The 25,237-nt window shown below is 28.1% G+C and overlaps 3 protein-coding genes and 1 non-coding gene across 5 annotated transcripts in view; 1 reads left to right on the forward strand and 3 right to left on the reverse strand.

Moving 5' to 3' along the window:
• Positions 1-5,337, forward strand: part of LOC119677602 (probable phospholipid-transporting ATPase IA) — a 47,226-nt gene extending 41,889 nt beyond the window's left edge. Inside the window, exons 14-15 of one of the 2 annotated variants that reach the window (XM_038089011.1) lie at positions 1,574-1,656; positions 4,964-5,337. In XM_038089011.1, coding sequence (XP_037944939.1) covers positions 1,574-1,656; positions 4,964-5,061 — 181 coding nt within the window. In that variant the 3' untranslated portion in view covers positions 5,062-5,337. The remainder of the gene's footprint in view (positions 1-1,573; positions 1,657-4,963) is intronic. The other variant, XM_038089012.1, reaches the window with a different exon arrangement.
• Positions 5,338-10,747: 5,410 nt separating this feature from the next.
• LOC119681776 (D-aspartate oxidase) lies at positions 10,748-13,420 on the reverse strand. The gene is made up of 5 exons (XM_038095052.1): positions 13,156-13,420; positions 12,884-13,093; positions 12,516-12,812; positions 10,946-11,139; positions 10,748-10,881 (listed from the first exon to the last, which is right to left on the reverse strand). Exons 1-5 carry the CDS (start codon positions 13,350-13,352, stop codon positions 10,748-10,750), a joined length of 1,032 nt encoding a protein of 343 aa, XP_037950980.1. The 5' UTR covers positions 13,353-13,420.
• A 2,805-nt stretch (positions 13,421-16,225) lies between these two features.
• Positions 16,226-21,957, reverse strand: LOC119679671. The gene is made up of 8 exons (XM_038092157.1): positions 21,702-21,957; positions 21,455-21,642; positions 20,194-20,505; positions 18,627-19,364; positions 18,391-18,566; positions 18,152-18,320; positions 17,722-18,075; positions 16,226-17,663 (listed from the first exon to the last, which is right to left on the reverse strand). The coding sequence occupies exons 1-8, from the start codon at positions 21,829-21,831 to the stop codon at positions 17,535-17,537; spliced, it is 2,196 nt and encodes a 731-aa protein (XP_037948085.1). The 5' UTR covers positions 21,832-21,957; the 3' UTR covers positions 16,226-17,534.
• Positions 21,958-23,184: 1,227 nt separating this feature from the next.
• Positions 23,185-23,289, reverse strand: LOC119686621. The gene has a single exon (XR_005253020.1). It is a non-coding gene; the product is annotated as a U6 spliceosomal RNA (small nuclear RNA).
• Between the last annotated feature and the right edge of the window lie 1,948 nt (positions 23,290-25,237).

The following is a 25,237-nucleotide window of genomic DNA, read 5'->3' on the forward strand; positions in this document are numbered from 1 at the left end:
GTAATAACTAATAATGGAGTTTCATAAGATTTCAAATCCAAAAACTTTTATTTTGCACTATAAGAAAATTTTTTTATGAAAGGTTAATTTATGAATATTGTTTTGTAAAATTGTCACTAGGTGTGGATATATTTTTAGAGTATCTATCTTTAATATAAACTAACTAATTTTTATAATATGTATACTGAAATACGAATACACGAGTTTATCTGTAGTATTCTATTTAATAACTGTTTCGTGTATTCTAAAAAAAAAACAATAAATGAATTTTGTAAAAATTTCAGGTGTGTATAATAAATAATGCTGATAAGCTGTATAATAGATGTAGATAATTTTTACTAACATAAGTTTCAAAATCTGATAGTTTAGATAGATATAAAGATCAATATCCATATTTTCATTTCAGTAGAAAAATAATGTAGAACTACATGTATCATTAGATAGCTGTACAGATCTGAAGTTCTATATCTTTAGATAGCTGTCCAGATCTAAATTTCTATTTTATTTGGATAGCTGTCCAGATCTGACAAAAATATTCTAATTAAAACATAAAATTTAAGTAGTAAAATAATATAAAATCTAAATATATTTTTATATAGCTGTCTAGATCTAAAGTTCTATATATGGTATCCTGTCCAGATTTCAAATTCTATAACTTTAGATAGCTGTCCAGAAACCAATTCTATATTTTTACATAGCTGTGCAGATCTGATAAAAATATTGTAATAAAAACATAAATTTTAATTTAAGTAGAAAAATAATAGAAGATCTAAATATATTTTTAGATAGCTGTCTAGATCTAAAGTTCTATATCTTTACGTAGCTATCCAGACCAGACATATTATTTTTAATTCAAACATAAATTTCAATTTAAGTAGAAAAATAATGTAATAATCTCAACAAAAATAATATAACACATAAATCTCATAATAAATAAAAAGTAAATCACAAACAAACGCACCTTAGCAGTCACCATATCATCGTAATTTGGAGAGGTTTTTAAAAAGATGTTAAAATATTATGGAATCTATACATGTAGTTGTAATATAAAAATAGAATTAAAAACGTTTTAAAATCAAACTAGCTATCAACTATCAATTGTCATCCATAACTGTTTTTTATTTCATATATTTTAATCAGCTCCTTTAGTAATATTTAGTCTTTAACTTGCATGATTTTGATAATGCCACATTTAGATGTCTTTATAATTTCAATTCCAGAATAATTTCATTTAATTATTAACGTATTAATATTAATTAATAATAACCTTAGTCCTTTGGTGTGATGCATGGAAGTAGTTAATTTTAAAAATGTAAATAATTACCATTATTTAATTTAGATAAATTATCTCAAATTATAAGATAAAATTTATCTTAAGTCGAATCACTTTCCCTATTACCAATCAATAATGAAAAACAAGCACTAAAAATAATATAATTGCTAACAATTCAAAATTAAAAGCGAATGAGACCTTCTTTAGTGTAACCTTGACATATTACCTTAATCACTCTGTACCCCGGAATCTCAAAAAAAATCTAACATCAAAACATTTCCAAACCATGAAAAATTTCAGATTCACTGAGACAGCAAGACTTTTACGCAATGTTTTTACACGTCGTGCCAACACAAGAGTCGATACGGAACTAGAACTATCGCGTGAGTACATAGCACTTTTTTGTTTTTTTTTTGTTTTTTTGTTGGAATTATAATGGTTTTTAGCTTATTAGGCTAAAGAAGTCGGTCAATTATTGTCCAGTGTAAACAGGAAAAATTAATAAAGGAATAAATAAATAGAAATGTCAATTAACTGCAAAACATTTGCAGCAGAAACTAAGCCCATAAATGGATTTAGTTCACTGTTTTGTCCTTATGATTGATGGGGTCCTTTTGACTGATTAAGTATTTTTCTGTTTACTTAATTATCCTGTCAATGACATTTTGCTTAAAGTTTATTTGGTGGCCGTTTCGAACATTTATTGTACACATGTCCTTAAATTATATTTTGTTAATATTAGACTCATTATTTTTTATTTTATTTTTTTTGTTGTTTTTGTTTATGCATTTTCAATTATTAAATTTCGATTTTAGTCTTACTTCTTAATATTTCGTCACTTGGTTTACCAAGTGATAATATCTGCATAACTTGACTCAATTGATGACATTATAATGGGTTGTAGAAAAGAGACAATTTTTATAAAGAAAGGACGAAGTGACAACACCTATAAGCCAAGTTCTTACTATTGATACACATATTAATTGATATATTCTTTTCTAAAAATACTTAGTAAATAAACTTCACTACGACTCGTCATATTAGAAGTCCATTTTATAATTGAAATATATTTGTTTTTTAATATTTGAAGTTTATTTAATCATATAGTAATATGATTTCATCATAGAATATGAACACGAATTCTATTTACCATACCGTTTTAAAACAAAAAAAAATATTAAAAGATTTATTAGATATAGTAATACTTATATATTAAGTATCTGATTATATAGAGATATAGACATTTAAAATTATCATTAATTATTTTTTTTTAATTTTAATTTTTTTCGAAGGACGAAAAATTACCTAAGTCGTTTTGTGGTCTATCTCGACTAATCGTTTACTTCAGTGGGGCCTTTGGAGACTTTTATTATATCAGAGATATTGCACTTCTATAGCACTTCTATTTGGCTACCCTTTGTCATCAGATCCCACTTGTTTTGGGGTTCTTTTGATTTTTAGTAAATCATAAATTTCATACATATTTATTTTATCAATCTTTTAACTCTGGATCATGGATTATATCTATCATGTTCAGCAGTCTTACCATATACGGGCGATCCTTCACAAATTTATCATGGTTCTTATCCACCGTTTTGAGGGTTGTTATACCACTGTGTCTTACTGCCTGTTGACTTGGGTGATTTTTTAGAATTTTACTACAATTTTTGTGTACTTTAATTTTTCGCTACTTGATCAATTAATTCTGAATTTTATCCATCATATTCGGCATTATTCTAAGTTAAGGTATCCATCCATATGATATGGACCAACAGAGTAAAGGTTTTTCTTGTTATAATTTTCTTTTCTTTCAAAAATCGAGTTTTTTTTATTTAAATTTGATTTTACTTAACAATAGACAACTTGTCAATATTAAATAGCTATTAAACAAAAGAAGTAACCTTATCGACGAAATAAACTAGATCCAAAATTTCGTTTTTAAAAGTTAATTGCAGTTAATACCGACTTATTAAATTGCTGTCGTATACTATAAGTATATTATATTTTTTCCTATATAATTTTTATTTATGACATAAAAGTAACCAATTGATTAGTAGACTTAAAATTGCAATTCACATTTTAAAACTTTAATCAAAAAACTACATAATAATTTTATTTAGTTTAAAAAAAACATATAACACATTACATTACAATCCTCAGTCAATTTTTCTATGAAAACATCAAGTTCAAAAATATATAAACAGACTTTAATCGTCTCTACATTTGAATTATTATGGATTATGTGGTAAATCTTATATAATATTCTATATATTCTGATTTTTTGTTAAATGGAATGAAATTAGAAAGATAAGGATTAGGAGGATAAGGACAAGGAAGGTGACGTTTAGAAAGATAATGGTTAGGAATGTAAATTGAATAAATTCTCTGATTTATGTGGTGGGATAGTTTCCTCTCCCACTACATAAGAAGGGGAAAATTCACCATATACAGAAGAAGCTCTTAATAACAATAACATCCAAAACTTATCTGAAAAAAATGTATGTTAAGAATAGTTTAACATACCTATTAGGTATCGAGCTAAAGAATGTTGAAAAGACTAAAAACTGTATAAATTTTTAATGGACTCAAAAATAATGGACTAAATAAGATATTTAGCACTTAACCAAAACTAAGAAATTTTTGACAAAGAGCTTACGGAAAACATACAGAAAACACCTTAAGGTCTAAAAAAATTGTTCACGAATAATTAAATATCAGAAATAATTCCAAGACCACTAATGAATGGTATTTGATAATACTCGAAACAACTGCATGATTAGCAAAAAAATATAATTAATTAAAATTAAAAAAAAAAACAAAAATTTCTGTTGTTGCAATTCAACTCTGTTTGTAATCTCACTAGAAAATACCCTGCATAATATAAGTTTTTCGAATTTCACACACGATGTTTGTCGTTTACTGAATTTAGAAATCTCTTTGGTATTTATTTATTCCATTTAACATAGAAAGAATATATATGAATATATGTGTATTGTGTACTTATAATTATATAAAAGAACTGTTCAAATAGTCACTAAGCGACTCTGACCCTTAAGCCTAAACGTAAAAGAAATTTGAATCACCCGAAACATAGGGCACTCTGACTCTAATTACTTAGTTTGCTTAATGAATAAAAGTTGATCAGATAGTCTCCCTCTATCTATTTCTTCAAAAATTTTAAAGTAGTTCTAGCAAATGTTGAGTAATATCCGCATAAATATTATATGCTGTCCGCATGCTTGAGACATAATTGATATTTTGGTGGATGTGTTGCCACCTATAGTAATCAAGTGACATCCACTAGTGTTATAACTTTGAGGTCCTTACTCTTTAATTGCGTGAGAATTATCTTTAGGTTATTGTAGATTATTTTACAAAGCTTTTCAATTTGCTATTTTATTTAAAGGTGTAATAAAAAATATGGATTTGAAATGCCCAAAAGTGATTTAAGTCTTTCGAGAACTGTTAAATTAAGGAAACAATATATTTATAAATAATGTATTGCAAACTATTTCAGAAAACATGTTTTTTGAATTAGGCTACTACATTATAATATAATAGCCCCTAACTCACGATTTAGTTATACTATTGGACAGTTCTTTTATATAATAATCAATTACAGTATTTTAAAAAATAAACTAAATTAAATTAAAGACATATTTTAATAAATTTTTTAAACTTTTTCCACAGACGGTTATGCATTCTCACAGGAAGAAGGTGGTGCTGTACCGCAATCGGTCGTTATACGCGCCTATGATACGAATCTTCCCAAGCCGGAAGGAAACTAAAGCCGAAGAGACAAAATGGAGAAAACTATTCAATTTTTACTTAATAATTTAACCCCATTATATATATATATATAAATGGTTTTCATATAATATAAATCAATCAAACACACGGATACACACGTACAATCGCCAAAGAACAAAAAAAAAATAATATTTAAATTGCGAAAACAAAAAAGGTTTAAAGATTTTTAGCACTTTTTACAGTGTATAAGATATTAGGAAAATACATAAAAGTTATAAGCATTTTATAAAATAACTAAAAAACAATGTTTTTTTTAGAGGTATAAGCAAACATACATATATAAAGTTTTAATTTTTTCTTCAAATAATTTATGTGTTTTTAATATGCACCAACAACGATATTTTTAATGCATAAATATTTTTCTCTGTGTAAAATTGTAAAAAAAAATTGTTATTTGTATATATAAATATTTTATTTAACTACCTGTTGATCTATGTACATTGTTGTTTAATTTAAAATTTTATAAATAATATTTATACTATATTTTATTTGTAAGATATCTTTTTACATCTAAGTACTGAAGAATGGAGTTCACATATGAGGTGTATACCTTTTTTTTGATAATAAGAATTTCTTAGTGCTGTTTTTTGCTATCCCATAAGAACCAATGAAGTCCAATGAGGTCCTTGAATAAATTATTCAGTAACTAATTAATTCAGTAATTAATTTTTTAAGAATGGCTTTTCATAGTTTTTATAATTCGTTTGGGATCTACGGCAGTTCCTCGCAAACTGTCTACAGATCTGTTGTGTTTCCCAAGGATTCTCATTATTTGATTTAGAAAACATGAAAATCTTAAATACTGAATAATGTCGGTTGCGGCTTCATATTAGAATGTGTGAAAATTTATTTAAAGAATGTTTCAAAAGCATCTGAAAGATACTTCAGAGCGAGTAGTGAAGAGATAAGAAACCAAGAGTCTACTATTCTACGAACTTCAACTTTAATTATATGAAAAATCACAGTATTTTAATTTTTGAAGCACTTATATATATATATATTATTTATTTTACGAGTGTAAAAAAGGAGTCACCTTTAATTTTAAACTCAAAATTAATTAAATTTTACTAAAAATTAATCAAATAAGTTTAAAATTATTTTAAAATAACTGAATAGTCATATTAAATTTTAATAAAAACATACTATTATATTAAATTAATTTAAAAACTAATATGATTAAATTAACTTGAAAATTAATTTAATATGAATAATATTCTATTAATTTAAAAATTATTAATTAATTTAAAAATTAAGTGAATTAAAAATTAGTTTCATTGAATCATTTTAAAAATTAAGTCACTTAAAAGTTAAATTAATTTAATTAAAATAATTTAGAAATGAGTTACATTCAATTCACTTAAAACTAAGTTCAAAAAGGATTGAAACTTTTTAATTAAATAAAAAACTACATGAATTTTAAATTAATTAAAATATATTAAAAAATTAATTAAATTAAATTAAAAATTAATTTATTTCAATTACAAATAATGTATTGTATACAAAAACAAATATTTGTATAAATAATTAATACTTGAAATTTGTGTTACTAATTAATTTAAAAATAAGTTTAATTGATGAACTAAATTAATTAAAAAATAAAATTAGTTTTCCTAAATTAATTTAAAAATTAAATTGGTTTTCTTAAATTAGAAATTAAATTATTTTTCTTAAATTAATTGAAAAATGTTTTAAAATAAATTAAAAACTGATTAATTTAAATGAAAATGAAATGAATTAAATTAAAAATTTATTTAATTTAGTTAAAAACTAAATAACTTGAATTCAAGATAATTTTGTTTTTATTTTATTTTTTTTATTTATTATATTTTAATTTAATTTTGTAACAATATTACAAAATTAAAAGTTAACTACATAAGTATATTTTCATTATATTTAAAATAATTTAAATATAAGAAATGTATGTTGTATGTGTATTCATTCAATTATGCACTATACTTAAAAACACTAAAACAAACCTAAGCTGTAAAAATTAATTAATATAAAAGTTTTTTTTTTAAACTTAATAATTGCAATTTAAAAAAAAAAAATAACAAAGTGAATGATTTTATTTATTGTAATATTTAAAAATTTATTTTAATGTTAATAAAATTTAATTAATAAAAAATATAATTTTTTATTCCTTTTTTCTATATAATTATTTAATTTGATTTATAGTTAATTTTGTTTATATATATCATATTTTATTACATATAAATTCTGTATTGCAATTCAAATCCAATTAATATATAGGTATATTGTTTTTTTATTGATTTGAAAGTTCTCAATAGATAGAACATAAAATTTTTTTTAGAATTATATGAAAAATTTCTATATAAATCTGGTTGAAAAATCCGCTTTAAAATTCTTTAATGATTTAATGCATTGGTAGGAGAAAAGAGAACCAGAAACTAGGCTTATAAATAGTACCGACACCAAGAAAAAAAAATACGGCAAAAATGTGGAGATCTGGACGCAGATCAAAAATCACAAGAGTATGGCTTGAAATCCCATCATAAAAAACTCGCCTCGAAGTAATGCGAAAGCGGTTCCGAGGGAGAATCAGACTCGCCCAAGATTGGGTGTTTTAGTCCATATACTACATATTAATGTTAAGAAGTCGGGCGTCCCATTCCGACGACGGTTGGTGTGACGGTGCATAAAGTATTCCATCTTCTCATCACGAAAAAAAAAATGTATTGGTGCCTGTCCATGAGGATCAGAGTGACAAGCTCTGAATTTATTGGTGTGTGCATTTTAAAATTAGAGTTTCTCAAGCACCATCTAGATTCGTAAAAATGCCTACGAAATTGACAGGGGTTTAACTCCTTCTTTTATCGCTACGGACTAATAAGTCTATACATGGCATATGCCCAGCTAAATTAATCTAATCTAGTCTATGAAAAAATTTATAGGATATATACAACTCTCTCTCTCTCCCTCTCTTATTTATTTATCAACCATTATTTCTCTCAAAACTCATTATATGGGTCACAGTACGAAACTCATATATTAATAAATATTCATTAATTTCTTAAAAGAGGGGAGCAAGAACAGAAGCTTCTGATACTAATATAAAATATGTTACGCATTAAATATTAATATTCCATTTTAATATATTCATATATTTTTGGACATAGTTCAATCAAGCATAGGCTTATAATATAAAAAAGATGTGTAATCCATATTCTGGAACCAATTAACTCCGAATCATTATTAAAATATCTGGACAAAGGAATTTTATTTTTAACATTAATATTTTATTTTTAAAATTTTTTTATATATTTATTTGTGTATTTTATATATTAACTTGATTTTATATATTATTTTTTATTTATATTATTTATATTTATATAAATATATATAATATTATTATGTAAAATTTTAATTTCAATTTTTAAATCTTAATTTTGATCAATGCTTTTATATAAAATTTGTAAAAATATATTTATAAAAATAATTTATATATATATTTAAGACATTTTCATACTACATATATAATGTATAAAGAAAAAATAAGAATAAATTTTTTTATTATATTTTACTTGCACCTATGGAGTATTACTATTATTAAAATGCACCAAATCTGATTAATCTTAAGACACTCTAATTTTTTTTTTATTATTGGAGATCAACTTTTTTTGTAATATTGCTTATTTGTGCTACTCACCAAAACTTAGTTGTGATATTAAATCTATTATATATGTATATGTAAAGTCCCTATATAATTACCTTCAACATACTATTTTCGTATATTTATTCTATAAATCATATAAAGCAACTGAAGAAAATTTAATACATTTGTACCTTTAAGAAAATGAGTGTAGCTTTGAATTTTTATATGTAACTAACACCTCAACATAAAAATATTATTTATCTGTCTATACTATTATGAGTCTATTATGTATTTACTATAAAAAATAAAAATAAAATATATATATAAAAATAAATATTAAATATATTTTATATGATCTTATGTTTATTTTAGATGAGAATGTATTCAATAGTTTTAGGTGATACGATCTGATAACAATCTTACTATAAATGGATGGTTAAGAATGTCATTCTAAGAGTATTCTGTACTCTTAACCTAAATTTTGGAGTTTTTCCCCATGTTAAGATCAGTGTAGTAAGGAGTTATAATGAAAGTTTCATCAAAATGTTTGTCCAATGGAGTTAATAGTGTTTATTGCTATTTTCGCCCAATCCCATTTTCTTAATTAAATTTGTTTTTGAACCTTAAATTGTACTATTTAAATCATTAGATCAATAAGATATATCTGATGCCATAAAATCTTAAGAATTCGATCTAGACATCGATTTATGAAAATCTATACTTTCATATTTTTGAGTGCCCATTTGTGAGGCATATAAAATTCTAGACATTTCACCAAAACCCTTGTTATTAATGATCTTCAAGCGATATTATCACTCGTATTTTTTTCAATGTTCTTATTGAATCTAAATTTGTTCTGTTAAGAAATTTAAAGTCGGAATTAAATATACTCTATTGCATCAAGTCTAAACACTGATATATGAAAGCCTATATTTTTAACTAAATACCAGTACTTCTTTTCGCAATCATAAAATTAACCTGATATTATATTCGAGTTGAAGATATGTACGGTAGTGAAATAAAACTCGATAGAATATTAATACCAGAGTCAAATCTATTTCTGTCATATCATTTCCTCACATTTAGAAACAAAAAATACCCTTCAAGCTATATGTAGAATATAGAGAATATAGAAAACATAATAGGTGTGGAACTAACGAATTTTTTTAACGAATTTTTAATCAACCAAAAAACGAAGATCCTCTACAATTGTCTACAGATAGAAAATTATGGTGTGCATTCCGTACAAAAACTGCTAGGGAATAATTGAAAGATGGAAAATACTGAAAATATACAATATATACCATTAAGTTATATTGTAAACGTCCTCTGGAGAATTTTCTAACTATATATTGATTTGCTTCAGGAAGTAAAAAAAGTAAGACAGAAGAATATGTTCAATATATGTATGGAAATGATGAATAGAACTGAATCTAGACAAGTAAATAGTAGGTGGAAGGCAACAAATATATATATAAATACTATATAATATATACCCCTAAGTTATGTTGTGAACGTCCTCTGGAAAATTTTCTAACTATATATTCATTTGCGTCAGGAAGTAAAAGAAGTAAGACAGAAGAATATGTTCAATTATGTATATTTGAAAATCATAAATAGAACTGAACCTAGTCGAATAAATAGTACCTGGAAGGAAACAAGAATATATAAAAGAACTATATAATAAATATAGTACTTAATGACGTCATTAAGTATTAAATTGAAAGATATTATTGAATGATACTTTTACATATGGTATATAGATGTGGCAGTGTGTGATAAGGATTCCATATATGTATATGAGTATAAATCTACCAAATCTTAATAAATATGGTCTATTCTTTATTGCTATTATTAGCTGTAAACAACACAAAAGATCTTTCATGTTCATTGTGTTTTGCTTCAATGTTTGTCAAATACTTATCAACTTAACATATAATTCTAATTCTAAAGTGACGGCCATCATAAAAATTTTTAAAGATGAAAACATTATATATAATATAAAAACTAATTATTAAAAATTATAAAATGAAATATTATTATTAAAAAAATTACAATTTAGATTTCACTAAATTTCTATTTTTCATTTCGTTGATCAGTAAATCCAAAACATCGGCTGCGCAACCCCAAGCCAGTGTAACTCCACTACCTCCATGTCCATAATTATGTATAATAATTTTTTTAACTAAAAAAAAATATTTTTTTTAATTTTTATTCATAACAGAATTGTTAAAAAAATAAATACTTACCATTTTTGTCCACATCTAAGCGCAGACTAGTTCTACCAGGTCGTAAGCCAACCCAATCGAATAAATGCTGCGCATTTGTCAAACCTGGTACAATTTCCCTGCAACCATCAATTATGAATTTCTTATCATTTGGACATACCACTTTATTATAATCATCCTTCTGATGGGTGCCACCCAATACAACAGACTCTGTGCTATAAACAATGAAGGGAAGAAAATAGATAATTTCAGATAATACACCTAAAAAAAAAATTATTGATGTAAATATAAAATTTTCCTAAAGCGTCTTTAGAATAGTTGTTTTTTTCAGTAAACCAAGAATTCTTAGATATTTAAGCATTGAAGAGACAACTGTGATCTATATCATGTGTCAGTGCCCATGTTTAGCTGAAAGAAGATCTAAAATCTTCGGGTCTCTTTTTTTAGCGACCTGGTCGAGTTGTCATCTTGGAAAATTAGGAATTGTCAGTTTGGTTCATCTTTATCTAATAAGGGAGTTGTAGCCTTTCAGTGTTGCTCGTATGCTGACCTCAAGTCTATGTATGAACAAACGTCGTCAATCTTGTGGTACAACAACGGGCAATTATTTGAGCTCAAGTGGGCTTTTTGGGTACAAAGCTTACTTATTAGCAGTATGGTTAGATGGTTTTAAAAAGATGTTAAAACAATACCAAGTAAGTTGCTAATCAGTAATATATTGATATAATTTGGCGTTTAGATAAATAGGGCAATAAATGTTCACATCGGTAAAATCACATTTGAAAATCAAGATGCATCTTTCATTAAAACATATTAAACAACACAGCGAAGCTAGAGAGGTTTCTGTGAACATGAATTCCTATTCAAGCCTGTAAGCGATCCTTAATGCGAGTTTTATCGACAATATGTACTAAAGGGTTTCACAGCTAACACAGATAAGCTAGAGAGGTTTCTATGAACATGAATTCCAATTCAAGCCTGTAAGCGATCCTTAATGCGAGTTTTCTCGACAATGTATACGATTCGCAGTTGCTAAGAAAAATATGAAAAGTCTAATCGGTAATGTTAGTTTCACATATTGGACGATATGATGGTGAAGAGTAGTAAAGACTATAATTTGTACGTTTAAAAGCATATTCTTGAGATATTGTCGGAAGTCACGAACTTTATAAAGTTCGGATGAGTAAAACCGTGTTTTTTTATCTACTCATTGATTAACTGTCACTCTAACATAGAGGACACTGAGCTGTCTGTGGCATTTTTATCCCACAAAAACATGTATAAATGAATTATGCATATGTTTGGTATAGTACGTACTATATATGGTATTTGTATATTTGAACCTCCATCAAAGAGCGTATATATGCGCACATAGGTACGGTATACACTCTCCCACTATCTATTGAAGGTATTAATATCAACAGAAAACAATAGTACATAAACACAACAGCACACCATAAACAAAGTGTAAATGTAGTACGAATGAATCATAAGCAACCAAACATATGGTAAGCGAATTAGCACAATATAACTCTATATAAAGCACCAATTGTCAAAACAATAAACAATATTCCATACAATTGACACTAACTTGGGTATTATATAGTTTCCATCATCGCTTTCATCCAACACAACGAAATATAACCAATTTGCCTTAACCCTTGAAACCTGCCCTCGGACAGCATGCATATTTGCATCCTTAAGCAGTTCTCGAGAGCCCAAACCAGTACAGTTTATTACGATGTCGTATTGGTCGTTATTGATAATTTCATTTAAGTCTTCTACTCTCTGTTGAACGATTTTTCCGCCATTCTTCTGAAAGCGTTTCATTAAGTAAGGCAACAGTTTCAATGGCTCAGAAGTATATGTCACAAAATGAAGACCGTCACTGTAAAATTAATTATAATTGTATGTATTGAAATATAATATTTTAGCCATAATAAAAAAATTTATACTTACGTGAATTTTTTGGCACGTGTAGTGCTCCATTCTCTTAATTCTGCCTCTGCTAGTGGTGCACAGCCATAAACGATATCTTTCCAGAAATCTTCAACTTTCACATCGTTTGTTGATAAGCGCACCACTGGTATAAGACATACACCTGCTTCACCCGCATCTTCGGAGAGCCATAACTCTTGCAAAAAATCATGCATACCCTTCGACCATTTACTATAATCAAAATTGGGTTTGTATGGGTTTGAATTACAATAAAAAACTATTTATTGACTTACTGTACTTTGTTTGTGGGTGTGCCGCCTAATAAATATGGTCCCCATAAACCGGCTGAACCATCACCTGTTGTGTTTGGCGAAAATTCTTCAGAGATAACAGTTACTTTTATGGGTGTTTTATTTGCTTGGAAGTGTTCCAAAATTCTAACAGCACAGCAAAAACCATTGATACCACCACCAACAATTGCTATATGCATTTTGAAGTGATTTACTTAGTTTAAAAATTTAATAAGAACCGCTCTCGTATCTCAACCGACTTGTTCGATTTTTCGACAATAACTAAACATTACCAAACAGTTTAATATAGTCTTATAGGCAAATCATTGGTCTCTATTATCTGAGAGTTTGATAAGCTATATTCACTAATACAGTCTCGAATTGAATAGATAATACACAGCACAAATGATTACACATACTAGTATGATAATCGCTTTCAAGTGAAAGTATTACCTACAAAAATATCAACATTGATAAAAATTAAATCTGTTTGTTTGCCGCAGTTTGTGGTGAGTCTATTAGGGTTTGAAACATACGTTGTATAATTAATACACTTATAGAGATATGTGATGATAAAACATTAACCTTTTCAAACACAAAAAAAAACTATTTCACATTGATATTGACTTAGTCTTTAAAGAGTTCGTAATAAATACATTATCACAGAAAGAAGTAATCGTCAGAGACTCAGACGATTACCTACAGCTCTCGGATACGAAATCGCAAACGAAAATACCTGACAAATTTTTCACTTATGATAAACTAATTTTATGATCATTTTTGTAAGTCAACTTCACGGAAACAAACAGTTGTGTTTTCACGCTTAAGAATCGTATAACCCTTTGTATTCCACAAATTCCTAATCACAAATAGTAGTCAGAAACACTGCAGCTATAGCGGTTATTCCTTGTATCACCCTACATTTCTGATTCCTGCTTCGTTTTCTGAAATCAAAAACATTATTTTGAGATCAATAACTCTCACATCATCAATATCCCCATCATATGGTTCAACCTACTTTAGCAAATATATCTCTATGCATTTCTTTATCTCTCTACATCCACATCCTTGAACAATTTTAATTACTGCTCCATTTTCTCCAATCAAAAACTTTTCTTTGGGATCAATATTTCTCGTATCATCAATATCTTCAACATTCGGCTTAATCTACTTTCGCGAATAACTCTATACACATTTGCATCTCTTTACACATTTACATCTCTCTACACAGTTACATCTCTCTACACATTTACATCTCTCTACACTTTTGATTCCTGCTCTGACTTTTTCAATCAAAAACTTTATTTTGTGATCTATATCTCAATCTTATGGTTCAACTTACTATCGCAAATATCTCTTTATGCATTTCTACATTTGTATGTGTATTTCTATTATCTTTACATTTGTATTCCTGGTCCATTTTTTCGAATCAAAAAATTTTTTTTTGGGATCAGTATTTCTCGTATCATCAATATCTTCAACATCTGGTTTAGTCTATTTTCGGAAATGTTTCTCTCTGCACATTTACATTTTTGTATATTTTTATTCCTGCTCCGTTTTCTTTCTTGAATCAAAAACGTTTTTGGGATTATTATCTTTCACATCATCAATATTTCCATCATCTGGCTCGAAAGTTGGCTTTTCACAAATATCTCCTCTTCATTTTTACATCTATCTACAAGTACAAGTATCTAATCATATCCTCTTAATGAGGTCTAGGCACAATAGATCTTTTAGGTCCCAGTGCACAATCCCTTCTTTTAATAATAATAATGAGGTCTAATCTATGAGCTTCTGTTTCTAATGATTAGATATATATATGCTAGACTTTACTTCTAGCCAGAGTATTTAGTTGCTTGAATGCAAATTAGTAACTTATACAAAACTAACTAGTAACAAACTAGTAAGTCCATAGGGCTTGAGCCTCGTAAAAGGCTCAAGAAGTACAATTTTCTATACCCGTATAAAAAAAATTACTCTTTTATATATATTTGGACAAGTTATCATTTATTGGTTTTCTTACGAACTAAACAGATTTAAAAACCGTCTATTGTATATTGTACAGATCGAAACAATCATTCTCTTGTTGTTGTATGTTAGTAGCCCGCAGGGATTTGTCAAATGACGAATATGATAACGATGTGAATTGGAATTGGTTTATGTGGGGGAAACAGGATTATTAGGAAATTCGGAGGCGGATTGGAAATGGATGGAATCCCCAATCCGCACTCATTTAGTGGGGACTTATCCATAAAGTCAACGATACATAAATAAGCATTTCAGTTTCCAATTAAAGGATATGTCAATACTTACTTCCAGATCTATATACTGCGTTGAACATTCTTCATATTTGATAAATCATTGATATATACTTTTAATGCTCATTGGCATAAGGATGATCAGCCTTACTAATTTCAGTAACATTCTTAATGATTAATATTGTATTTGATCAGGTTACAGTGTCTAATAAGAAAATAATATTCTTGATTTTTGATTTCTAATTTCACTAAACGAAAAAACGATATGGTTTTTAATAAACCGGGTTCCAGTATAACATTCTGAAACCCTATTTCTTTGTTTATTATCTAGTCAATGATTGCACGCTGAATAGAGAACGAAAAGAATAGAGAACATCTTGTATATATTATTTATATATAGTTTATCTTAGTACTTGTGATATGGACAAAGTATACAGATTACAGTATATAGATTACAGACAACTGAAAATGGAACCCGGTAGAACATCAAAGTTAATGTTATTGCAATCATCGTAGTATGGCTTTTTTTTAATATTGTTGTTGTTGTTGTAACCCGGTAGAATCTGAAAAGCAGTTAATATGAAAGGACTTACAAGAGAAATACATGGGTTAAAATGTAGATTGGTAATCTTTGAGGATAGGGTTTGGGGTATGGGGAAGATTAGAAAATGTGGTTGGATTGAGAATGAGTGAATACTTTTTTATACTATAACTAATTGTAATAATACAAATATAAAAAATTTTTAAAAGATATTTTGAATATTATTATTTCCTTTATTTACCTTAAAGGGTAATTATAAAGATCTTAAACTAAGCACAATTACAAGGTTTTAAATTGTTTAACATTAATAACAATAATAATAACATAGTGGAGTATATTATTTTTTGTAAATTCTTAAAAATTGTCTGATAGTCGAATATTTATGTATTAAGTCTGCTTTTTCTAATGCATTGGCTATAATTACGAGACATTTAATTTGTTCAATATTCGTCTGTACTGTTTTTGGTGTCACCGCCCATTATATTCTTTAGGTTGATGTAGAATGGTTAAGATTAAGATTCCACTGTGATAAATTAAAACGTTACGAATCTCCAGGATTGGTTTCTGGTTAAATAAATAATACCGTTTTTTATGTATTGGTTGACAATACTTCTTCAACATTTTTAAATACATTATCGGCATTTACCATGTCGATTTAAATACTCTTCATTGGCTACGATCTGACAAGATGATATATGGGCAATATCTTCTTTTTTATGATCAGATCTGCGACAGATATCTTCAGAAGCATTTGAAATACTAATTACAGGGTTGAAGTAGTATGGATTCATATAATGTCTGGGCGTATATCATAAACTCAACAGCAATAGTTCAATTGATTTGCTTTTCTACCCATTCATTACGTTGTTGAATTTTTAATATCAAATATATATTACTTTCAGCCAATCTTAAAGGCGTTAAGATTCTTTTATCCTATCATATATTTATTATCACTTAAATATAATTATTAGCTGTGAGTAGTTTCTTTCACCATGAAAATATCTGCGCAATAATTCTAATTGTCAGAGTGGCAACGGATATCTAAGAGCCGTCTAACACCGCACGTTTTTGGTAATATCATCTTGCAAATAGACGATTTTTAATGGTGGACTTTATTTTGTGTGGGAATGTTTTTAATTATTCTTTACAGTTCTTGAAGATCTATCACTAGTATCATTACAACTTTAACGTTGTACACTAATAGCGGTATAGTAAATGTATAGAGTTCGGCGATGGATATTAAAAGCCTGTCGGCCTAACATTCCAATGAAGAGGTTAATTAAATAAGTATAGTTTTGGAACTTTTTGTGGGGTAAACGTTAAAATAATTTGATTAACTAACTTACAACACTTACAGCTTTAAATAAAATTAATTGACTTTCTTTTGTAAAAAGTTTTGGGCAATATTTTAGCATCGTGTGTAGAATTTTACATATACTGTATAATCCTTTAAAGCCATATTATCAGGTAAAAATGCACTCAAATAAGCTTACTCTACTAATAACACAATAAACGGACAAAATTCTAACACTGAATGGCACTACTACTACTGGATGGTTTCTGTGTCTACGTCAATCTAAAAACTATTCAATTGAGTTTTGGACAGCCTCAAGTAATGGTAAATCTTCACGTTTTCTCTTGCGTTCACACTTCGGACAAGGTTGCTTATCGTTAAGGCAATGAGCATGAAACACAGCACCACACATTTCGCACTGAAAAAAAGTAAAGCATAAAAAGTACTTATAAAGTATAAAATCAATTATGACTTACTCTGTAGGTGGTGTCAATATGAAAGGGATATAAAACACGAGGACTATTACAGATTTCACATATAAAACCTTTTAGGCTACATAAACCACATTTCAGCACATGGCTTTCACCAATTTTATAAGCCTTCTGTAAATTTTGATGTAATGTACCACGTGGTATCATTTCCAGATCATCAATAGAATACTGATGTATGTGCTCGTATAAATAATCTTTACCAAAAAATTGACGTTGCAGTTTATCAATACTTGCAGTACAACAAGTGTAAAGGTAAGCACGTATAAAATTAAGACGTATTCGAAGTGATTGCAATTCAGCCATAGCTTCAGCAGCATGGTATATATGCGGATTGAGCAACTAAAATTATATTTTAAATAAAATTGTATAATTGCTCTTTTACAGTATATAAATAATGTATGTTATGTTAACATACCTTAAGGTCTATAAATGGCTGATAACGAAATTCAGTTAAAAATTCTGCTGAACGTTTGGAGACATTATATTTACGAAAGTCCCAATTGTAAATAATTTTAGCTGGTATCAGCATTGGTTTTACATTCATACAAGCATCACAGAAGTAATTGCCACTAAAAGCACAAACTCTAGAAGACAAAAATGTCAAAATTACATCAACAAAAATGGAAAGTAATTTAAATTAAATCTATAACATACCTTAGGTTATTATATCCAATACCCAATGGGTGCTGACAAGATTTACAAAGAAAACCTTGTGCGTCCAAGCCTGACTCTCGTGCCAATTGGCATAATTGTTCTACCATTTCTTGTAATTCCACAATATCGAATTTATCAATAGCTGAATTGGATAATATCTCAAAGTCTGAGTTCACCTATATTAGATAATTACAAATAAAAGCAATTAAATATAATTGCACAAATAAATTTATTACTTGACTTTCATTAGAGAAGTTCTCTAGATCATTCTCAAGCGTATCTGTTGTCTGTGTGCCATCCGCATCTGTATTTGTCATCATTGCGGTGTTTTGTATTAAAAACTTCTCCCACACTTCCATCCAATCAACGTCACGATTTCGTTCGTGCTTCTTTAAAAGTGCGTTATAACTACAACGATCTCCCAATGGTGAACGCAACGAACTAGTAGAACTGCTCATACTAACCGAACGTTGTACGTAGCGTCCATGTCCTGTTTCATCGGTGGGAGTTGTTAATGCATGCGCACTCTCACTGTTAGCATCTGAGGACCACGACGTTTGCATTAAATTCGTCAAAGAATTACTATGTGTCGAATGTGGATAATTGCTTAAATCATAAGGATTAGTTTGTGTTGCACCTTCAGTTGCATTTAATTCGGTATTGTCCTTTAAGTGTTTTCGTCTTTTTTTGTTTGATTCTTTTTTATTTGCTATTTTATTCGGTGAGGTATTATTCGCAGCTTGTGCTTTTTCTATATCTTCCTCGCTTATAATATCCATTTCTTCAATTTTTTGAAGAAATAAATCCATATTTTCACGTTGATTTATGTCCAGCACACCAAAATTGGATGGACGTGAAAATGGACTATTCGAAATTGATTCGGAAAAGAGTTCGTTGGTACGTAATGGTTGGGGTGTTGGTATGGCCATTGTTTCAGTAGTAAGTGAACCTGCAATATCAATGCCACTACTAATCTGTAAAAAATATAAAAACTAGTGGTCATCAATGAAGTAATATCTAAATCTTTCTTTTTAATAAATGATGGAAAGACTCTACAATATATAGGCAAGTTATATGTATATAAATGCCCCGTAGTGTTATCAGTCTTGTAGTAGACTTACTTACAGGCCATTGCAGATTAGAAAACCATGATGACTGATTGAATCTCTCTTACAATTATTGCCTCTGATCAATTTTATACTTTCCCAACAAATGCATGGCGCCGGATAGAGTAGTAACTCTAGGGCCTTCCTTTTTTCAGGATCTCGGCCAAAAGCAAGACCCATTAAATAGCACTTTCAGATTTTCCAAAAGTTTAAGATTGTATAAAACCTCTGATTTTTTCATCTATACGGTAACATAAATGGCCAGAAGACCTAAGGGGATCCCTTTGGATCGCCGGTACAAACTAACGTAATATCTAAATAGTATTAAGAAGTTTCCAAGAAGTTGATGTGGGCTAAAAGCCACGAAATATATATACTGTAAATTCAATTTCAAATCTATGGATGATTTTTTTAACATTTCTTGCGGAACAAAATTTACAGACGAATGACATTTATAGTTAACATAATTTTCAACAACCACCACCCCGCTAAAGTGACAAGATTTTTTTAGCTGGACCACCAGGATAGTTTCAGTATCACTACAAATTCCTCATCTTTTCTTCTACCTAACTCTATATTACTTCATCCATTCCACGCATTTGTGTAATGTTTTGACAGAGAAGTAAGAGAAGTTTGACAGAGACTAAGACAGAGAATTCAATATGCCATGAGCTTCGGATTATACTCACTAACTTACCGGGCATGATTTAAGTGCCGGTGTCCACAATCCCGACAATTGAAGAGAATAATCAGGCCAATTATTTAATAAACTGGAATTTGTTGGTAAATCAAACTGCAAGTAAGCTTCGATGCCTTCCATTAATTTTGCAGCCATTTCCAGTCCTTCACTGTCCTTAAGCAAAGCATACTTTTTATAATAAGGACTAAGAGCTTTTGTATTTTTACGCATTATATTTAAGTATGAAGAGAAAAGTGAATCATTAAGTGATAAACGTATCCATGCACGACATTGTCCTATCTCAGAGGTAATCTGTGATAAACTTTGTATCTACAAAGGGAAAACATATATATTTATTTATATTTCTGCATAATGTATATAAAAATAATCGGAAATAAATATTGAGTTACGAATACCCTTGGAATATTGCATTTTGACTTTTATGTGATCTGTAGAAAACCATTAAAATATTGTATATAAATGGAATTTTGTATAAAAGATTTTTTTTAGGGGCAACTGGCAAGAAACAAAGTCTCTTTAAAACCAGTAAGTCTATTTAGTCTTCATACTTATCTATTCTACAGTGACTTTCAATACAGCAACTGTTTTGGACAATGACTTTTAATACAGCAACATACTTGGACAGTGACGTTTAATACAACAACTGTCTTGGACAGTTACTTTTAATACAGCAAATGTTGTGGAGACTGTCCTATTAACACAGTAACTGTTTTGGACAAATTCCCAAATGTCGTAGAGAATGTCCTGTTAAAGCAGCAACAGTAACTATCTTAGGCAGTGTGTTGTTAGTACAGCACCGTTTTGAACAGTATCCTACCCAGCAACTGTCATAGAGAGTATGTGTGTAGCAATTATCTTGGATACTACTTTTGACAGTACCTTATCCAGCAACTATCTTGTATAGTATCCTGTCAAACAACTGTCTTGGACAGTATCCTGTCCATCAACTGTCTTGGACAATGTTCTGTCTAACAATTATCTTGGACAGTATCTTGTCCAGTAACTGTCTTGGAGAGTATTCAATCCATTAACTGTGATGGACAATGTGCTGTTAATACAGCAACTATCTTGGATGGTGTCCAATAGTTTTCGGAGCTGTACTGATCTGTGAGAACCGTTAAAGGCGAACCAATTGTTTTGATTTTAACTTCTTTATTGCAGAAGCTTTTTATTTTACTATAATTTTATAGTATCATCATGTACAATTTTTGTAACTCAATATCTACAACGCGATTTGTTATTCATCCCAATAACATACCTGTTTTATAACCTGCTTATGCATAAAAACCATTATGGGTGACCAAAAACTTGGTTCCGGTCGTCTTTCTACATCGCCGGCTATAACAGTTATTGTTTGCCAAAGAAAAGAATCTTTAAGGCCGTGCAAGAAAATTGCTTCCAGCGTCATGCACAGCGCACTTGTACATTCGCAAAGATCCAGTTGTTCTAGAATGTAATCATAATCATGTGTAATTAAAAGAAACATATTATAATTGCAAACCTACCACGCCCACTTTGTTTTGCTTCATATTCTATTTCACGGGAATTTTCACTTAATGTATTGATTAGGGCTTCCTTGATGGCATTTTCACGCTTCACGGAATAATTATTTATACTTCGAAAAAGTGAACTCATTTTATTATTTTGTATTTATTTGTCAACAAAGAACAAGCACTGTTACAGACATTTAATAATAATTTTTATTTCTTTACTTTTGTTTATTATCTTTTATTTTTCACTGGCAACGCAATTTGCATTGTTTTGCTGAAGTAAAACAGCTGATTTGCATTGTAAAGACTTCTGTTGTGATTTTTTTAAGAGATAACAAAATATCGATAAATTATTGTCAGCGGCTTATTTGTACATTCCGCGTACTTATTTTTGTTATTAATAATTATAATTTTAATTTTAATTAATGAACTAAAAATATTCAGAGTTATCAAAATTTTTAATTGTTAAAATTTGATATATGTTAAATATTTGTTTAATTATTTATAAACACTATTGCGTTTTGTTAGTTATTTAATATTTAATGAAATTAAAATGAAAGCCGCTGTACTGCATCACACATTAAGCCAAGTTCACAAAATCCGAATACTTTAGAACTTATAATATACTATTATTGTATAAAAATATATATTATTTATATTTTTTTATTTATTATTAATATGTATTATAAAAATTTATAAGTATTATATATATACATATAATTTAATATACATAATTATTAATTAAAAAATTTATTTTGTACGGCAAGAAATTTATTTCGTATAAAAAAGGATGAAATAAATTTAAAATGAACAATTTTTATTTTCCTGAAATTTGCAACCCAAAAATTATGTACAAATAATCAAACACATTTCTTCAAAACAGTTGATGATGGATATCTGGAGATGTCCGAAGAAGCTATATGGTCAGTTCAAGAATCAAAATTGATTAATCATTTTCTTTTGGATTTAAAAATTTCTTCACTAATCTCGCCCTTCTCTATTATATATAATATTATTATGGTATAAAATAAAAAAAACATTCAAACATTCATTAAAACACATATCTTTCCGTATGCCATAGCGCCCCTACCGTTGAGTGGTGGCCTTATGTAGTAAAGCCCACTTGAGCACAAATAATGACCCGTTGTGATGTGACACGTCCGTACTCCAAAAAAAAATGTTTAAATACTTACATTTCGTCATCGATATAGATGAAAAATCGTATACGCACATTTCTCAAAAAATTGAGGTTCCAGTTTTTCGCACACCTAGTTTACGTATCTGACGTACTTGGTTTGCCCACATGCCTTAACATGGTAAAATTTGATATTACTAAATGACAACACAAGCGGCACAATTCAGTGAAGGATCGATGAATACACGCTCTAGTTCATATTCTAGCCTCTTAGATGAATGCAGCTTAGATCTACATTATATTTTTCGAATAGTCTCTTTTCGCATTTGTAATAATATGGTATTGCTCTATGGATTTAATCTTAAAAATGTTCAAAACTTCATAACATTACCTGCCACCCTTCCATGAGGGCCATGTTAATCTTTTTTGTATCATTTTTATTTCAGTGCACAATCTTCCGAGTGAAGTGAAGGAGTTTCATTGGTACTTTTAAGTAGAACTCTCCATAAATCTAATAAACTCGATTGCGCCGTTTTGTGGCCACACTCTCGTTACCAACTGATTGTCGGATTGTTTGTCTATTATCTCTTGGAAGTTTATGAATCTCGCAAGTGTGTAGTAATTATTTATTGCCAGTTGTTCAACATTATTAAAGACGCGCTTACATAGGAGAGCTCCTCTCTGCTTTTAGAATGCAGGACTAGTGAAAGAGTGAGTGAAAGGGTTTATCTTGTAATTGATGTCCTTTAATTGTATTTCTTTGAGACATAAAAATAACTTCAAGTGAGTGAGTCCACCTTATAATGCAAAAATATTTTAAATTTCTGACTCTTTACTTAAACTAAAGGATTTTTTTTTAAATCTTTTACAGAAAAGTGTTGGGTTCTTCTGAAATAGATAGATTATTATTGTAAGGAGATGTGGCACTGCGACCACCGGTTCTACTGCGCCCCCTTCTTGGTTTAGAGTAGGGATCTAAGCCCTGTGGCGTCGATAAAATGTAGTATAGAACCTACTTTATAGAGTTTTATTGCCTCTTCCGTAAGGGCATACATTCAGATGATTCTATTTCGTATGAGAATTAGCGCTGGGCATTCTAACAGCACATGTGCGGCCGAATTCTCATTCTCTTCACAGAATCTACAGTTTGCATCCGTAAGTATAAATAGATAGATAGTATCTAATAACTGTTTCCTACAGTACTATAATAAAAAACTAATTTATTTTTTAATTTTAAAGGGTTTTAATATTTTATTTCATTTATTTATGCTTTATTTTTAAATTCATTTATTTTTATTATTTTTTTACTTCATATATGTATATATATATATATATAGATTTATATATCGTTATAAGGTATCGTTTCTGAGAATAAGGGTTTCTTATTTTGTTCTTTCGTTCCAATAATAAATATATGCATTTTTTTTTATTTAAACTTATATAATTTTATTTTAATTTTGTAAATTAATTTGTTTTTTTATTTTTAATTTTGCCTTTTAATTTTTTCAATATTGAATTTTTAATTTTTTTTTAATTTACTGATTTGCTTATTATTATTATTTTCCCTTACATGCATTGAAATATATATAAGGTATTTTTGTTTTTTATTTATATATATATTTAATGTTGCTTTTTGTAATGTTCTTCGAATTTTTTATTTTTTGTATTTTTTGTTTCTTCTTCGATGAGGTAGAATCATTTTTGGATTATATACAAAAGTTTAACAAGGATTTAAAGTATTCAAAGGAAACAGTTAAAAACAAAATAGAACAAAAACAATTTTCTTTTCTTTTATTTTTCTTTACACAAAACAATGAATGATATATATGCTTTTATGCTTTTTTTTATATTGTAATAATTTTTTTTGAATTATTTTATTTTTATTTTTAATATTTGTTTTCATTTAATGCTTAACAAGAGATCAGGTTTTAATCGTTTAATCATTTTTTTTTGTTTTTCAAATCTTAAGGTGCTAAAATTTTTAGGTTTGGATTTTAAGGATGCTTGGAGATCGTTTTGAACATTATCCGTTTTTTGCATTGATTTTTTATTTTTATTATTTTTTTATATTAAAATTTTACTTAAACTATTCTCATAAATAGAAAAAATCCTTCGGTTAACTTAATATTCTGCTTATTCGACGATATACGCGATATTTAGTTTATATAGTACAGTATATAGTAAATATAAATTGTATATATGCAATTGTGCTTTTCTTCTTACAAATTTTAGTAATTTATTTATTTCTTTTTTATAATTTAATATTTTAATATTTACTATTTATTTTAACTAATTTTTAATTATAATTTGGTTTATTAATTTTTTTATTATAAATTGAGAATTTGCTTGAAAGTTTATTTGACTGTCACTCGTTGTTTTAATTTAAATAAAAATTGGGGTTGCCTTTTTGCAAAAA

This window comes from Teleopsis dalmanni, chromosome 2, assembly GCF_002237135.1.
Source record: "Teleopsis dalmanni isolate 2A chromosome 2, ASM223713v2, whole genome shotgun sequence".
In the NCBI taxonomy this organism is placed as follows: Eukaryota; Metazoa; Arthropoda; class Insecta; order Diptera; family Diopsidae; genus Teleopsis; species Teleopsis dalmanni.

Coding starts and splice junctions, on each gene's coding strand:
- LOC119681776 (XM_038095052.1), bottom strand. CDS start 13,352: ATGCATATAGCAATTGTTGGTGGTGGTATCAATGGTTTTTGCTGTGCT. Junction 13,094..13,155: donor ACACCCACAAACAAAGTACA/GTAAGTCAATAA, acceptor TTTTGATTATAG/TAAATGGTCGAAGGGTATGC. Junction 12,813..12,883: donor ACACGTGCCAAAAAATTCAC/GTAAGTATAAAT, acceptor TTAATTTTACAG/TGACGGTCTTCATTTTGTGA.
- LOC119679671 (XM_038092157.1), bottom strand. CDS start 21,831: ATGAGTTCACTTTTTCGAAGTATAAATAATTATTCCGTGAAGCGTGAA. Junction 19,365..20,193: donor CGGCACTTAAATCATGCCCG/GTAAGTTAGTGA, acceptor TATTTTTTACAG/ATTAGTAGTGGCATTGATAT. Junction 17,664..17,721: donor ATATTGACACCACCTACAGA/GTAAGTCATAAT, acceptor ACTTTTTTTCAG/TGCGAAATGTGTGGTGCTGT.